At 35.8% G+C, this 17,940-nt stretch overlaps 1 protein-coding gene across 1 annotated transcript in view; it reads right to left on the bottom strand.

Moving 5' to 3' along the window:
* The window catches only part of IL1RAPL2 (interleukin 1 receptor accessory protein like 2), a 1,296,043-nt gene that overhangs the window by 47,321 nt on the left and 1,230,782 nt on the right, over positions 1-17,940 (bottom strand). The window contains exon 7 of the mRNA XM_072744906.1: positions 4,535-4,664. Coding sequence (XP_072601007.1) covers positions 4,535-4,664 — 130 coding nt within the window. The remainder of the gene's footprint in view (positions 1-4,534; positions 4,665-17,940) is intronic.

Raw genomic sequence — 17,940 nt, 5'->3', positions numbered from 1 at the left:
TCGATGCCGGGTCTCCAGGATCATGCCCGGGGCTGAAGGCAGCGCTAAACCGCTGAGCAACCCAGGCTACCCCTATTATTAACATTTTTTAATGAAACTATCAAGTTTGTTACAGTCTGCCATGCTGTTTAAAAATCTTATATGCGGGGATCCCTGGGTGGCTCAGCCTTTGGCCCAGGGCGCGATCCTGGATTCCCCGGATCAAGTCCCACGGCGGGCTCCCGGCATGGAGCATGCTTCTCCCTCCTCCTGTGTCTCTGCCTCTCTCAATCTCTCTCTCTATGTCTATAATAAATAAATAAATAAATAAATAAATAAATAAATAAATAAATCAGTCTTAAAAAAAAAAACACATGTGCTTTCTTTCAAGGACATTGGCTTTGAAGGCTAGAGGACAGAATCTAGTAATTAACTCCTGTGTTAGCATAAATGACCATATCCTGAAGGAATTCCTGCACCCACACAAGCTCTCAAATAGATCAGGATCATATAATTAATATTACAAAATTGCTGACTATGTATTTATCTTGGTTAGGGATCCTTGCCTCTTCCTTTACACTTCTTGAAGATATCTTTAGTTAGCTAGCAGGGTTTTGAAAATTTTTCAAAAGAAGCTCCACATTACTTAACTCCATTGCAAACATAGATATGTACCCTTTTATGGGGAGAGTTGGGAAGAGTGGAGAAAGAGAATATAACACAATCAAATAAACAATGGCATTTTGCAAATCCTGAAAGGTAGACTTCCTACGGTACTATCTGGTTGGTTCATTTGCATCTAATAAAGCAGCTTGGACTAGACTGAACCGTTTCATATTGTATGCTTTGTCTCTCACCATTCTAATCATTTGCTGGTAGAGAGCAGCAATAGCGCCTAACTTTTCTTTTATAAAATGGTATAAACAGTTTGGAATATAGTTTGGCAGACTCTTAAAAAGTTAAATAGCCCTGAAGAAAAAAAAAAAAAAGAAGAGTAGGTAAAAACTAATGAAATTTGAATAAAATATGGACTTTAGTTAATGATAATATATCAATTTTGGTTCATTATGTAATAAATGTAACACAGTAACTTAAGATGTTAATAACAAGGAAAGCTGGGTATAGGGTATGTAGGAACTTTCTATACTATCTGCTATGGACTCAATGTTTGTAGCCCTTTTCACTAGCAAACATTCATATGTTGAAATTTTAACTTTTAATATGATAGTGTTAAAAGTTGGGGCTTTGGGGAAGGTGATTAGGTCATGAGAGAGGAGCCCTAATGAATGGGATTAGTACCCTTACAAAAGAAACTCTGAGAGTTTTCTCACCTTTCCATCATGTGAGGACATGTGAGGGTATAGTGAGAAGATGATCATCTATGAATGAGGAAGTAGGCTCTCATCAGACATTAAATCTGCTGGTACCTTGATCTTGAACTTTCCAGTCTCCAGAACCAGAAGAAATAAATATTTGTTGTTTAAGCTACCTCGTCTATAGAATTTTTGTTATAGCAGCCCAAGCAGACTAAAATCTCACCTTCACATTTTTTTCTGAAAATCTAAAGTTATTCTAAAAAAATTGTTCTTAAAATAGAGCTAAAAATGAACTAATAAAGAAGGTACATCTACTATATATTTCAGGCACTTCATGTTTTGGTATTTACTCAAGAAAAAGGAAATATATGGGCACGAAAAGATGCAAAAGTGAATGTTCATAGCAGCTTTATCTGGAATAGCCCTTAAACTGGAAATAATCCAAATATCCATCAACAAATGACCAGATGTTTATATCCATATAATGGAATACTACTTGGCAATAAAAAGCATGAACTAGTGTTACCTCTAACAATATGGATGAATCTCAAAATAATTGTGTTAGATGAAATAATCCAGACCAAAAAAGCACATACTGCATTATTATATTTATATAAAATTCTAGAAAATGCAAATGGATTTATAGTGACATATCAGTGTTGTGGAAGTAGGGGAGGGGGAGGGATTACAAAGGAGAAACTTGTGGGTGATTTTTATGTTCATTATTTTGACAATGGTGATAGTCTCATAGGTATATACACATATCAGCCCCCACAGATTGTTTTAAATTGTGTGCTGTTTACGGTATGTCAATTGTACCCCCATTAAATTTGCTTATTTAGAACAATCCAGTCAGGCAGGCATACACAGGAAAAGAGAGATAATTATCTTAGGCTCATATAACTACTACCGTTGATCATTAAACATAGCTCTGAGCTTTTTTGGTAGTAGAAATTTTGCTACTATGCACCATTGTACCTACCACTTGTCCTTTGGGAATCAATTTCTTTTTTAAAGTAGAGTAACCCTTAAAGTCTTTTATAGGAAAGTACATTAAGAATAATCTAAACACATATCTTCTAAAATAATTTAAAATGAATTCAGTTTCATTAATTTCATAAACCTTAACTTGAAATTGGCTAATAAAGTATTAATAATTAAGCAACTTAAACTTTAAATGGGAATTAATAGCTAAGAATTATTTATAAATAATATATTATTTTTCTGAACATCTGTTCTGTGCCAGGCAATTGATTGGAATTTTTTAACATTATTGAGATATAATTCACATACAATTTATCCATTTAAACCGTACAATTCACGGTTTTTTACTATATTCACAGATATGTGCGACCATTGCCACAGTCAATTTTGTAACATTTGCATCACCTCAAAAAGAAGCTTCAGATTGCTTAATGGGTACAGGGTTTTGTTTTGGAACAAAACAAATTTTCTGGAACTAGATAGTGGTTGTAGTTGCACAACATTGTGAATGAACTAAATGTCACTAATTTGTACGCTTTAAAATAGTGCATTTTATGTTATATTGTTTCCACTTCGCTAAAAAGAAATCACCCATACACTTTAGGTATTTATCCCTATCCCTCCATCCCCACCAGCCCTAAGCAACCACTAACCTACTTTCTGTCTTTACAGATTTTCGTATTCTAGATATTTCATATAAATGAAAGCATATAATATGTAGTTTTTTTCCCACTAGCTTCTTTCACTGAGTATGTTTTCAAGGTTCATCCATGTTCTAGTGCATATCAATACTTTACTCATTCCTTTTTATAGGTGAATAATATTTCTCTGTATGAATATACCACATTTTAATCATCCATTCATCAGTTGATAGACATTTAGGTTGTTTCTACATTTTGTCTGTTATGAATAATGCTGCAATGAACATTTGCATACAAGTTTTTGTGCGGATGTATGCTTTGATTTTTCTTGGTTATATACCTAGGATGGGAACTGCTAATAACTATACATTTAATGATTTGAGGAACTGTCAGACTGTGGCTGGCAGTGGCTGCACCATTTTACATTCCCACCAGAAATGTATGAGGCTTCTAATATCTCCACATCCTAGCTAACACTTGTTAAAATCTTTTCAAAATAGCCAGCCTAGTGAGTATAAAGTGTTATTCCAGAGTTTTAATTTGCATTTCCCTGATGACAAATGACTAATTCAGACACCTTTCATGTACTTTTATTCCTAGAAGTAAGTTCACTATTTTTCATAGGCTTTCAGAAGGTTAATGGATCCTTAAAGTTATGATCCTCTAGAATGGAGTTATTGGGTGCACACATGAAGACAAACTGTCATGGTAGTTTTAATAAATTATATTTAATCATAGAAAATAATATAATGTGTACTTGTTTCTTTTTCACTGCTATGTAATCAATAAAAGTGAAAGAATGCATTTTAACATGAGTTGCCTTCATGTTAAAAGACAATACTGGATTGTCTTCCACTAGAAGATTCTTAATGGGGGTGGACGTAGAAGGGTTCCAACTCCTATTGGAATACAAAATGTACATTATATATCACCATCTCTGAAATCAAAGGGCAACCCCATAGCCTGAGTGGGCTATGAAAAATTACCTATCCCTTATATGTACAAATTATATTGTATTAAATAGGATTAGAAAACCAGTATATGTCTATGTGCCAGGGAGGAATCTGCGACAGGAGAGTGAAAAGATGTCTAGGGTGGTGCCAAAGTGAAAGACACTTTTAGGATGAGCAGTTGGTACTGGGAAAAATAAACACTATTCAACAAGAGTCAACAGTTGTTTTGGCGAGTAGCAGCTTACTACTGTCACTGTAGCTTTACACCTATGACATATGGAAGTTGTCTGTTCCTAGGGAGTAAATAAGCATTTGCCCAGTGGTCTGATGAGTAACCTACAGTTTAGATATTTGCTATGTCTGGATGGAGTAACAGTGGCCTAAGCTTTGGAAACTCAAAGGAATTTGCTTAAGCAGATTTGAGAAGGTCATTACACTCCATGATATATTCTTAGAACCTAAGAAAACCTCCTTATATTGGAAGCTTACACATTTTCATTTCTTAGAGCAGTCGTCAGCTTCACTCTTCCCACCAGACTGGCTTTTAGAAAATGGAATGATTTGGAGTTGCAATTAAAGTCCCAGGCAGAAGCTCTTCTAGGATGTTCCATTGCTTAACCGCAAAGAGAGCAAAGAAAAATAAGTAATTCAAGTTCTGTACCTTATTTCACCTTCTCTAATGTGACCTGCCAGTTCTTCAATAAACTTCTCGCCTTTCATCCAGTAGATCATTGGTCCGGACTCTCCGCTAAATCCAAAGAATGCTTTGCAAGGGATGTTCAGAGGCTTACCTGAGAACGACAGAGAAAAGGAATTGAATAAATGGCCCCTGGAAGACAGAAAAGGACTGTTTAACATCCAAAGGAAAGCTCCCATGACCCATTTTCAAACCTTCCAATCATCTTATCGCTGCACTTAAGAAAAAATTTAGTCACACGTGCTTCTGGGAAATTTAAAATTTAAGATATAATCAAAAATGAAAAAGTACTGCCAGGAACTAACAGGAAGAAATCAAATGGAAAGAATTCTCCCCGGGGCAGCCCGGGTGGCTCAGTGGTTTAGCGCCACCTTCAGCCCAGGGCGTGATCCTGGAGACCTGGGATGGAGTCCCACCTCAGGCTCCCTGCGTGGAGCCTGCTTCTTCCTCTGCCTGTGTCTCTGTCTCTCTCATTCTGTGTCTCTCATGAATAAGTAAATAAAATCTTTTAAAAAAGGAAAGAATTCTCCTTTACTTTTCTTTTTTGAGGGTATTAATTACTGCTTACTTGGATTTGCCTTTGAAGTTAACATTAATCAAAAGTATGTTATTTTTTTATTGGTGAGAAAATAATAATAGACTATTCACTATTTTTAAGATTGCATAGGGAAAGTTTTTATTCTGATTGTCATTCTAAGAAAAATTGTATAATGCAAATCAAAGGAAGAATTTTTTAATTAAAAATTTATAAAAAGTAAATGCAGGGAAAACAGTCTAAACATGTCTTTTATATTCTTGGAGCTATTTATAGTATTTAAACAATTCTAGGCAATACTGAAGCATTTTTATTATTCATCTTTGTGGTTATAGCTAAAAACTTTATTTTAATTACAAAGTTATCATCAAATATATAAGCAGTTTTTTTGTTGACAATGATTTTCTTTTCTTGCAAAGTAGATTAATAAGGGAATAATAGTATAAAAACAGTCTAGACAATTCTGACAAAGGAATCCCCGATTCATAAATCATAATGTACCATACCATTTTCTCTCTAACATGCAATTTTTGCCCTCACTGGAGCACCAGATAAAGAAATTTCAAAAATCTTTTTTCCTTATATAGTACCTGGTGAATTTGTTCCCGTAATCACACTAAGCTGTAGACAAATTCTCCATTCAATTCTTAAGTTGATCCAAAACTTCTGTGTTCTAAGAACCATTACTTTCTGGTTATTTAATTGACATAAATAATGGATTGGATCAGATGGATTTCTTTGAGGACCATTTTCACGAAGAAACAATTTTAATGGGAGTTAGGTTCTACATTAAGACAAAGTGGAAGTTAAAAGAACCTCATAGACATGTAGGTGATGGATGATAGGCTGGACTTAGTCATAATAAGTGACATATATTGATCTTTCTACAGTGCAAATTTATATCGCATTAAAAATGACATGCTGTGGATCTTTGTGATCATTCAATTGTGTCAAAACCTTTGGTATCAATAGTCTGTAATATATGTCTAACACAAATCTGAAACAAGATTATTCATTGCTGCTTTGAACATATGCTCTGTGATATGTTTATGTGAGAATGAGAGATAGCCTGCTAGGGTGGAATGCGCACAGGAGATTTAGATCCTGGTTTTGGATCTATCATGAAAAAAGCTGTGGGCAGATTACCTAATTTTTTATAAAGTAACTCTTATACATGGAATAAAGATGGTAATATTTGGGAAGCTCAGATAAAACAGTGTTTACAAAAGTACTTAGTGAATTCAAAAGTCCCATCCAAAAAAAAAACAAAAACAAAAACAAAACAAAAAACAAACAAAAAAACCCACACATACAACAAAACAAAACAAAGCAAAAAACAAAACAAAACAAAACAAAACAAAAAAACCCAAACCCACAAAAATCCCAACCAAATTTAGGATGGTGGTATTCTCCTTCTGAAGCTTGGTCTTGAAGGAGCTAATTTTGAAGCATAATCTGATGTGGATAATGGGATAGATTAAGTGTTAATTTTGGTTTTGCCAATTTCATGTTCTTTTTAAATTTATGAACTCCTATGTGGTAATAACCTTCTCTTATCAATGCTCTATAAATATTTCCTGGATTCTAAAATACGTGTGATTTATCCAAGCAGGCGCTGTGTTCTCCAAACCTGAACACAGGGTCTTTTCTATACCTTACTGCTCTTCATTTCCATGAAATTGAAGGCAATAAGGGACATCAAACCATATGGTAGAAAATCCAGAGACTGTGATAAAGTTTATTATAAATAATCCCAGTTGCTAAAACTACCAGTATATACATCTATACACATAAATTCTGGTTGTCATTCTTTTGGGCTATGTTGCAGAATATATCAAATAAAATGCCATTTAGTAATTCCTAGCATGTGGGTGTTAAGGTCTGGTTTGATTTTAATGGAGAAAGACAATTACAGCAATGTATAAAAAGGGACTTTCTTGAGGTGGTCTAACAAAAATGACAGATTCTGCCCTTTCTTTGGCACTATACAATGGGTACTGGCCATAGCAGCAATTTCTTTTGGAAATGTTTTCACACTCCCATCAGACATGTTCTTGTTAAATAAATGCAAGAGATAAATATTTCAGTGATATAATTTTAATGCAAATGTTGAATGAATATCATGAATATTCTTTTGTCAATGGCTAAAACAGTAAAACCATCTAACCACCATATGTAATACTCTGAAGAGAGCACTCTGAGGAGAGAGTATGCAATACTCTGATTAGCTTTTGTGTCAGATAGTGAGACTCAATGTGTGCAAGGGTATGGGCATCTCCCCTTCCAAAATGTGTGTGAGGGATCTCTGCATTGATTAAGCAAATAACCTGAAATGGAACCAATTCAGACCTTTCTAAAATATGGCTCATGTGCATGTGCAAACTCCCATCTACAGTTTGCATCTGTTTGCTACTGTATTGTCATGCCACTGGACATATTCAAAGTCATTCCCATAGTACTGTATACCCTACTAGTAGAGATGACCAGCTCAAATTTGTTTCTAAAGGGGATAGTAAAAAAATAATAAAGGGGATAGTACAGTAGACTGAAGACTATAAAAATAAGAACTTCAGTTTCTCAGTTTTTGTGCTATTCACAAAAGAATTGTGAATTCCTTTAATATAATAATCCTTTTATGATTACTCTGTATTACTAACAATTTAAATAATCCTTTTATGATTACTCTGTATTACTAACAATTTACCACTTTCTTAAATCTAGACAGGCAACAAATAATATGTTCAAACAAAGAAATGTACAAGAGTGTTCCTAGCAGCTATTTTTTAAGCTTTTATTTATTCATGAGAGACAGAGAGACAACGACACAGGCAGAGGGAGAAGCAGACTCCTCGCAGGGAGACCCATGTGGACTTGATGTTGGGACTCTAGGATCACACCCAGAGCCAAAGGCAGATGTTCAACTGCTGAGCCACCCAGGCCTTCCAGTCCTAGCAGCTTTATTTGCAATAGACAAAAACTGGAAATAGATCAAAAGTTCACCAATAGGTGAAGGAAACTCTGGTACATTCACACAACAAAATATTAATTGCATGTGAAAAGGAGTAAGCACTGATACAACCACTCATCCACTGATGGACACTTAGGTTGTTTCCATATCCTGACTATTTTAAACAATGCTTCAATAAACATGAGGGTACAGATACTTTTTCCAAGTAGTGTTTTTTTTAATACCCAGAGGTGGAATTGCAGGATTATATAGTTCTATTTTTCATTTTTTTTGAGAGGAATATCCATAGTATTTTCCATCGTGGCTGCATCAATTTACATTCCCACCAACAGTGCACAATTTCCCTTTTTTCCATATGCCTGTCAACATTTATTTGTCTTTTTAATTTTAGCCATTCTAACAGGTGTAAGGTGATATCTCATTATGGTTTGATTTTCATTTCCCTGATGATTAGTGATGTTGAGCATCTTTCCATGTGTCTTTTGGCCATCTGGAATTCTCCTTAGGAAAATTGTCTATTCAGGTCCTCTGCCCACTTTTTGATCAGATGATGATGATGACTTGGTGTTGTTATGTAAGTTCTTTATACATTCTGGATATTAAACTCTTATTGAATACATCATTTACAAATATCTTCCCCCATTCAGTAGGTTGCCTTTTTGTTTTGTTGACCTTTTTTGCTTGTTATTTTGATGATATTTATATTTCCTTTTGTTTCCCTTGCCTTAGGGGACATAATCTAGAAAAAATGTTGCTATGGCCAATGTGAAACAACTTACTGCCTGTACTGTTTTCTAGAATTTTATGATTTCGGGCCTCACATTTAGGTCTTTAATCTATTTTGAGTTTACCTCTGTGTATGGTGTTAAAAGGTGGTCCAGTTTCATTCTTTTGCATGAAGCTGGTCAGTTTTCCTAGCACTATTTATTGAGAAGACTTTTTCGCATTATATATATTTTGCCCCCTTTGTCATAGATTTATTGACCATATAATTGTGGGTCTATTTCTGAGCTCTCTATTCTGTTCTTTTGATCTACCTTTCATTTTTGTGCCTTTCTATTGTTTTTATTACTGCAGCTTTGTAGTATATCTTGAAATCTGGAATTGTGATACCTCCATGTTTGTTTTTCTTTCTCAAGATTGCTTTGGCTATTCAGGGTCTTTCATGGTTCCATACAAATTTTAGTATTATTTGTTCTAATTTTGTGAAAAATACTATCGGTATTTTTACAGTGATTGTATGGAATCTGTAGATTGCTTTGGATAATATGGATATTTTAAAAATATTAATTCATTTAATCCATGAGCATGGAATATCTCTCCATTCTTTGTGTCATCTTCAATTTTTTTCATCAGTGTTTTACAGGTTTTAGAGTACAAGTATTTTACCTCTTTGGTTTAAGTTTATTCCTAGATATTTTATTCTTTTGGTTGGAATTGTAAATAGTGTTGTTTTCTTAATTTCTCTTTCTGTTACTTCGTTGTTAGTGTGTAGAAATGCTACCAACTTCTGAGTATTAATTTGTATCCTGCAACTTTACTGAATTCATATATTACTTCTCATAATTTTTTGGTGGAATCTTTAGGATTTTCCATGTATAGCATCCTATTGTCTGCAAATAGTGGCAATATAGCTTCTTCTTTAAAAATATAGATATCTGTTATTTTATTTTTTTATTAGCTTGTCTGATTTCTGTGATAGTTCTGTGATAGTATTACATTGATTGATTTGCAAATGTTGGACCATACTTTCAATACTATGTTGAATAAAAGTGGTGAGAAGACAGATTGTTGTCTTGTTCCTGATCTTAAAGGGAAAACTTTCAGTTTTTCACCGAGTATGATGCTAACTGTGGGTTTTCATACAGGGCCTTTATTATGTTGAGGTATCTTCCTTTTATCCCCATTTTCTTGAGAGTTTTTATCATGAATGGATGTTGTACTTTGTCAAATGCTCATTCTGCAACTATTGAGATGAGCATACGATTTTTATCCTTCACTCTATTGATGTAGTATATCACATTGATTGATTTGCAAATGTTGGACCATACTTGAATCTCCAGAATCATTCCCATTTCATTATTTTGAAGGATCCTTTTAGTAAATTATATGTTGTTTTCTCATATTTTGTTAAGGATTTTGCTAATATTTGTTCAGGGATTTTTGCATGTTTTTAAAACAGGAATATTGACCTATAGTTTTGTGTAGTTTTTGTGGCATCTTTGTCTGGTTTTGACATCAGGGTAATGCTGGCCTTGTAGAACACATTTGAAATTTACCTTACTCTCCTATTTTTGGAATAGTTTGCAGAGAATAGTTATTAAGTCTTCTTTAGATGTTTGGTAGAATTCCCAGTGAATCCATCCAGCCTTCCTCTGTCATGGTAATTTTTTGTCCTCTGTTTTGGTAATTTTTTGATTACTGATTTAATTCTATTAGGTGCAGTAAGTCTGCTCAGATTATTTATTTTTTCTTGATTCAGTTTTGGAAGATTGCGTATTTCTAAGAATTTAACCATTTCTTCAATTGTTGTTCATTTTTTTGGCCTATAATTTTTCATACTATCCTCTTATAATCCATTGTATTTCTGTGCTGTTTATGGTTACATGTCCTATGTCATTTCTGATTTCATTTACTAAGTCATTTCTTTTGTTTTCTTAATGAGTCTGGCTAAGGTGTTATCAATTTTGTTTACCTTTTCAAGGAACCAGCTTTTAGTTTCATTGATTTTTTTTTTAGTCTATGTCATTTATTTCTGCTCTGATCTTTATTATTTCCTTCCTTCTATTCACCTTTCACCTTGGGCTTTGTTCTTCTGTTTCCAGTTCCTTTAGGGGTGAGTTTTAGATTCTTTATTTGAGCTTTTTCTTTTTTTTAAAGATTTTATTTATTCATTGACGAGAGACACATAGAGAGAGGCAGAGGGAGAAGCAGGCTTCCCAAGGGGAGCCCATTGCAGGACTCAGTCCCAGGACCCTGAGATCACGACCTGAGCCCAGGACCCTGAGATCACGACCTGAGCCAAACACTCAACCACTGAGTCATCCAGGTGGCCCTGTTTCCTGAGGTAGACCTGTTATTGCTATATAATTCCCTCTCAGAACTGCTTTTGTTTCATCCCAAAGATTTGGACACTTGTGTTTCCATTTTGTCTCCAGCATTTTTTAAATTTCTCCTTTCATTGTTTCATTGACACACTGGTTATTGAGTATCATGCTGTGTATTCTCCAAGTGTTTGGGTATTTTTCCAGTTTTTTTCTTTTTTAAATTTTTTTAAAGATTTTTAATATATTCATGAGAGACACAGAGGGAGAGAGAGAGAGAGGCAGAGACACAGGCAGAGGGAGAAGCAGGCTCCACGCACAGATGGGACTCAATCCCAGGACCCCCGGATCATGCCCTGAGCCAAAGGCAGACACTCAACCGCTAAGCCACCCAGGTGTCCCTGAAGGAGGCTTTTTAAAAAGGAATTGTATGCATGGTCAAGACGGACTGATACTGGGAGAAGTGAGTTTTACAACTACACTGGTATAACATTGAGATTTGGCCCTTCTCTCTGTTAAAATGACAAGGTTTTCTTCCATTGGTAGTCTACTCTTGATAAGAGATTGTGAACAGAGAAGAAAAGACAATGTTTTATTTTTTCTTTACCTGCACAGTACACCAAGGTTTTCATATTTATTTTTATCTGGTCTTTACCTACATAAGAAACTGAAAACTTCTCTATGTTAAGGAGCTACATTTTGGTGACAACTCCATAACCTCCTGTGGAATCTCCTAGAGCCACATTGGTGAAACAGATACTAGAGTTTTAAGTTTTGTAATTATCCATGAACCTTTGTAGGTACATGCCTTGAAACCTTCTGATATAGGTTGGTAGGTTGGTTGGTTGGTTGGTTGGTTGGTTGGTTGGTTGGTTTGGCTGGCTGGTTGGCTGGCTGTTTGCTTGTTCATTCATTAGTTCAATGATTTTCAACAGATTCCTAGAAAGTCAAACCCTAGAGTCTCCTGACAAATATATGTAGTTTACCTGCTATATGAAGTCACATGAGAAGCATTGTCAAACAAATAATAATAAGCCCTCTTAGATTATTTTGGGTGCAAGAATGCTGTCGGTGTTCCAAAAATGAAATGGCAGCAAAAGCAGTCCTGAGAGGGAAATATATCGCAATACAAGCATCCCTCAAAAAACTGGAAAAAACTCAAATACAAAAGCTAACCTTGCACCTAAAGGAACTGGAGAAAGAACAGCAAATAAAACCTACACCAAGCTGAAGAAGAGAGATGATAAAGATTCGAGCAGAACTCAATGAAATAGAGACAAGAAGAACTTTAGAACAGATCAACAAAACCAGGAGTTGGTTCTTTGAAAGAATTAATAAGATAGATAAGCCATTAGTCAGTCTTATTAAAAACAAAAGAGAAAAGACTCTAATAAAATCTTGAATGAAAAAGGAGAGATCACAACTAATACCAAGGAAATACAAACGATTTTAAAAAAATATTATGAACAGCTATACGCCAATAAATTAGGCAATCTAGAAGAAATGGATGCATTTCTGGAAAACCACAAACTACCAAAACTGGAAGAAGAAGAAATAGAAAACCTGAACAGGCGGATAACCAGGGAGGAAACTGAAGCAGTCATCAAAAACCTCCCAAGACACAAAAGTCCAGGGCCAGATGGCTTCCCAGGGGAATTCTATCAAACATTTAAAGAAGAAACAATACCTATTCTACTAAAGCCGTTCCGATAGATAAAAAGAGGTGGAATACTTCCAAACTCGTTCTGAGGCCAGCATCACCTTAATTCCAAAACCAGACAAAGAACCCACCAAAAAGGAGACTTCTAGACCAAGATCCCTGATGAACACAAATGCAAAAGTTCTCAACAAGATACTAGCCAATAGGATCCAACAGTACATTAAGAAGATTATTCCAACATGACCAAGTGGGATTTATCCCTGGGATGCAAGGCTGGTTCAACACTAGTAAAACAATCAACATGATAGATCATATCAACAAGGGAAAAATCAAGAACCATATGATCCTCTCATTAGATGCAGAGAAAGCATTTGACAAAATACAACATCGAATCCTGATCAAAACTCTTCAGAGTGTAGGGATAGAGGAAACATTCCTCAGCATCTTAAAAGCCATCTACGAAAAGCCCACAGCAAATATCATTCTGAATGGGGAAACACTGGGAGCCTTTCCCCTAAAATCAAGAACACGACAGGATGTCCACTCTCACTTCTGCTATTCAACATAGTACTAGAAGTCCTAACCTCATCAATCAGGCAACAAAAAGAAATAAAATGCATTCAAATTGGCAGAGAAGAAGTCAAACTCTCCCTCTTCACAGATGACATGATACTGTACATAGGAAACCCAAAAGACTCCACCCCAAGATTGATAGAACTCATACAGCAATTTGGCAGTGTAGCAGGATACAAAATCAATGCCCAAAAATAAGTGGCACTTCTATACACTAAAAATGAGACTGAAGAAACAGAAATTAAGGAGTCAATCCCATTGACAACTGCACCCAAAGCAGAAGATACCTAGGAATAAATATAACCAAAGAGGTAAAGGATTTATGCCCTAAAAACTACAGAACACTTCTGAAAGAAATTGAGGAAGACACAAAGAGATGGAAAAATATTCCATGCTCATGGATTAGAAGAATTAATACTATGAAAATGTCAATGCTACCCAGGGCAACGTACACATTTAATGCAATCCCTGTCAAAAAGCATGGACTTTTTTCAGACAGTTGGAACAAATCATCTTAAGATTAGTGTGGAATCAGAAGAGACCCCAAGTAGCCAGGGGAATATTAAAACAAAAACAGAGCCGGGGGCATCACAATGCCGGATTTCAAGTTGTACTACAATCTGTGATCATCAACGCAGTATGGTACTGGCACAAAAACAGACACATAGATCAATGTAACAGAATAGAGAATCCAGAAATGGCCCCTGAACTCTATGGTCAAATAATATTTGACAAGTCAGGAAAGACTATCCACTGGAAGAAGGACAGTCTCTTCAATCAATGGTGCTGGGAAAATTTGACAGCCACATGCAGAAGAATGAAACTAGACCATTCTCTTACACCATACACAAAGATAAACTCAAAATGGAGGAAAGATCTAAATGTGAGACAAGAATCCATCAAAATCCTAGAGGAGAACACAGGCAACACCGTTTTTGAACTTGGCCACAGTGACTTCTTGCAAGGTACATCCACGATGGCAAGGGCAACAAAAGCAAAAATGAATTATTGGGACTTCATCAAGATAGAAAGCTTCTGCACAGCAAAAGAAACAGTCAAAACTCAGCATAATACCCTCCAGTTCCATCCACGTTGAAGCAAATGGTGGGTATTTGTCGTTTCTAATCGCTGAGTAATATTCCATTGTATACATAAACCACATCTTCTTTATCCATTCATCTTTCGATGGACACCGAGGCTCCTGAAATAAGTCAATCGGAGAAGGACAAGCAGTGTATGTTCTCATTCATTTGGGGAATATAAATAATAGTGAAAGGGAATATAAAGGAAGGGAGAAGAAATGTTGAGAAATATCAGGAAGGGAGACAGAACATAAAGACTCCTAACTCGGGGAAACGAACTAGGGGTGGTGGAAGGGGGGAGGAGGGCGGGTGTTGGAGGGGAATGGGTGACGGGCACTGAGGTGGACACTTGACGGGATGAGCACTGGGTGTTTTTCTGTATGTTGGTAAATTGAACACCAATAAAAATTAATTAAAAAAAAAAACAGTCAAAACTAAAAGACAACCTACAGAATGGGAGAAAATATTTGCAAATGACCTATCAGATAAAGGGGCTAGTTTCCAAGATCTATAAAGAACTTCTTAAACTCAACAGCAAAGTAACAATCCAATCATGAAATGGGCCAAAGACATGAACAGAAATTTCACAGAGGAAGACATAGACATGGCCAACAAGCACATGAGAAAATGCTCCACATCACTTGCCATCAGGGGAACTACAAATCAAAACCACAATGAGATACCACCTCACACCAATGAGAATGGTGAAAACTAACAAGACGGGAAAAAACAAATGTTGGAGAGGATGTGGAGAAAGGGGAACCCTGTTGCACTTTTGGTGGGAATGTGAACTGATGCAGCCACTCTGGAAAACTGTGCGGAGGTTCCACAAAGAGTTAAAAATAGAACTGCCTTACGACCTAGTTACAGTGCTGGGGATTTACCCCCAAGATAGAAATGCAGTGAAACGCCGGAACACTTGCACCCCAATGTTTATAGCATCAATGTCCACAATAGCCAAACTGTGGAAGGAGCCTCGGTGTCCATCGAAAGATGAATGGATAAAGAAGATGTGGCGTATGTATACAATGGAATATTACTCAGCCATTAGAAACGACAAATACCCACCATTTGCTTCGATGTGGATGGACCTGGAGGGTATTATGCTGAGTGAAATGAATCATTTGGAGAAGGACAAACATTATATGTCTCATTCATTTGGGGAATATAAAAAATTGTGGACGGGAATAAAGGGTAAAGGAGACAAAATGAGTGGGAAATATCAGGGAAGGAGACAGAACATGAGAGACTCCTAACTCTGGGGAATGAATAAGGGGCAGTGGAAGGGGAGGTGGGCAGAGGGATGGGGTGATTGGGTGGTAGGCACTGAGGGGGGCACTTGACAGGATGAACACTGGGTGATATGCTATATGCTGGCAAATTGAACTCCAATAAAAAATAAAAAAATAAAAAAACGATTGAAATTCCTAAAGTTGTAACATGTCCTGGTACAGTGCCATCATTCGACATTTGAAATGTTAATATGCTGTGTGGTAAAAAAAAAAAAAATAATCAAATTTTCTTCTCAACTGCATTATAATGAACTCTCATTGGGTCTTTAACCATGTCCACTGTTGGCCGTGCTGTCATTTGCAGGTGTTGTTCTGACGCTCTTGCAAAAATATGGTCTAGGGCAGCCCCGGTGGCACAGCGGTTTAGCGCCGCCTGCAGCCCAGGGCATGATCCTGGAGTCCCTGGATCGAGTCCCACGTCAGGCTTTCTGTATGATGCCTGCTTCTCCCTCTACCTGTGTCTCTGCCTCTCTCTCTCTCTGTCTCTAGGAATAAATAAATAAAATCTTAAAAAAAAATATGGTCTAGCTTTCAGTGTTTTTTTTTTTTGTGTGTGTGTGTGTGATTTATTTCTAGCTTCATACTGTTGTTATTATAATAGATGCATGGTATGATTCTAATCTTCTTAAATTTTTTGAGGCTTGTTTTTGGCCTAATATGTAATCTATTCCAGAGAATTTCCTATGTGCAATTTTAAAGAATTTGTATTCTGTTGTTTCTGGATGGAATGTTCTATATATATGTTATATCCATCAGGTCAAATATGTCATCAAATGACACTGTTTCCACTTTGATTTTTTTGCCTGGATGATCATTCCATTGATGTTTGTGGGCATTAAAGTCCCCTACTATTATTATATAACTATCAATTTCTCTCAGTATGTCAATTAGTAAGTGCTTTCTGTGTTTAGGAGTTCCAATGTTGCATGTGTAGTTATTTACAATTGTTATATCCTCTTGTTGGATGATCCCTTTATCATTATGTAATGCCATTTTTTGTCTGGTGGCACAGATTTTGTTTTAAAGTCCTTTTTATCTGAAGTAATTACCACTACCCCAGCTTTTCTGTTTGTCTTCATTTGCATGCTAAAGGCTTTTCCATCCCTTCACTTTAAGTCTGTATGTGTCTTTAGGTTTGAGGTAAGTCTCATTTAGGCAGCATATAGATAGCCCTTTTTTTGTTTGTTTTTATCCATTCTGTCACCCTTTGTATTTGATTGAAGCATTCAGCCATTTAATTTATTAATAATTATGTACTTATTATCATCTTGTTATTGGTTTTCTACTTGTTTTTGAAGTTCTTCTGTGTTCCATTCTTATTCTTTTGCTCTCTTTCTTGGTGATTAATGGGTTTCTATGGTTTTGTTTGGCTTTCCTTTTTTTTTTTAATTTTGTGTATTTATCATAAGCTTTGGATTTGTGGTAACCATGTGGTTCATACATAGCATCCTAAATAAATATCAGTCTCTATTAATTTGATCGTTATTTGAATTCAATCACATTCTTAAAAAAAAGAAAAATAAATTCCTATTTTTAAATTCTTCTCCGTGTTTTTTGTAGAAGTTTTCATACTTTACATCTTTTTATTCATCATTTTCTTAAGTCTACTTATGTCCATTTTTCCACTTAAAAGAGTACATTTAATATTCCCTTTAAAAAAAAATTATTGGGACGCCTGAATGGCTCAGCGATTGGGCGCCTGACTTTGGCTCAGGGTGTGATCCCAGGACCTGGGATCAAGTCCGGCATCAAGCTCCCCACGGAGAGCCTGCTTCTCTCTCTGCCTGTGTCTCTACCTCTCTCTCTGTGTCTCAAATGAATAATATTCTCATGAATAATAAATTTAAAAAAAGTTTTAATTTCAATTCCAGTTAGTTAACATACAGTGTAACAGTAGTTTCAGGTGTATAATTTAGTGATTCACTACTAAAATACAACACCCTGTGCTCATCACAAGTGCCCTCCATAATCCTCATAAATTATTTAACACAATATCCCACCCAACTCCCCTCTGGTAACCATCAGTTTGTTCTCTATAGTTAAGAGTGTGTTTCTTGATTTGTCTCTCTTTGTTCCCCCATGATCATTTGTTTTGCTTCATAAGTTCAACATATGAGGGAATTAATATGATATGTGCCCTTTATCTGACTCACTTACTTTGCTTAGAATTATACTCTCTAACTCCATCCATATCATTGTAAATGGCAAGATTTCAT

The sequence above is a fragment of the Vulpes vulpes genome, chromosome X, assembly GCF_048418805.1.
Source record: "Vulpes vulpes isolate BD-2025 chromosome X, VulVul3, whole genome shotgun sequence".
Classification (NCBI taxonomy): domain Eukaryota; kingdom Metazoa; phylum Chordata; class Mammalia; order Carnivora; family Canidae; genus Vulpes; species Vulpes vulpes.
This window is presented reverse-complemented; position numbering and strand designations above follow the sequence as displayed.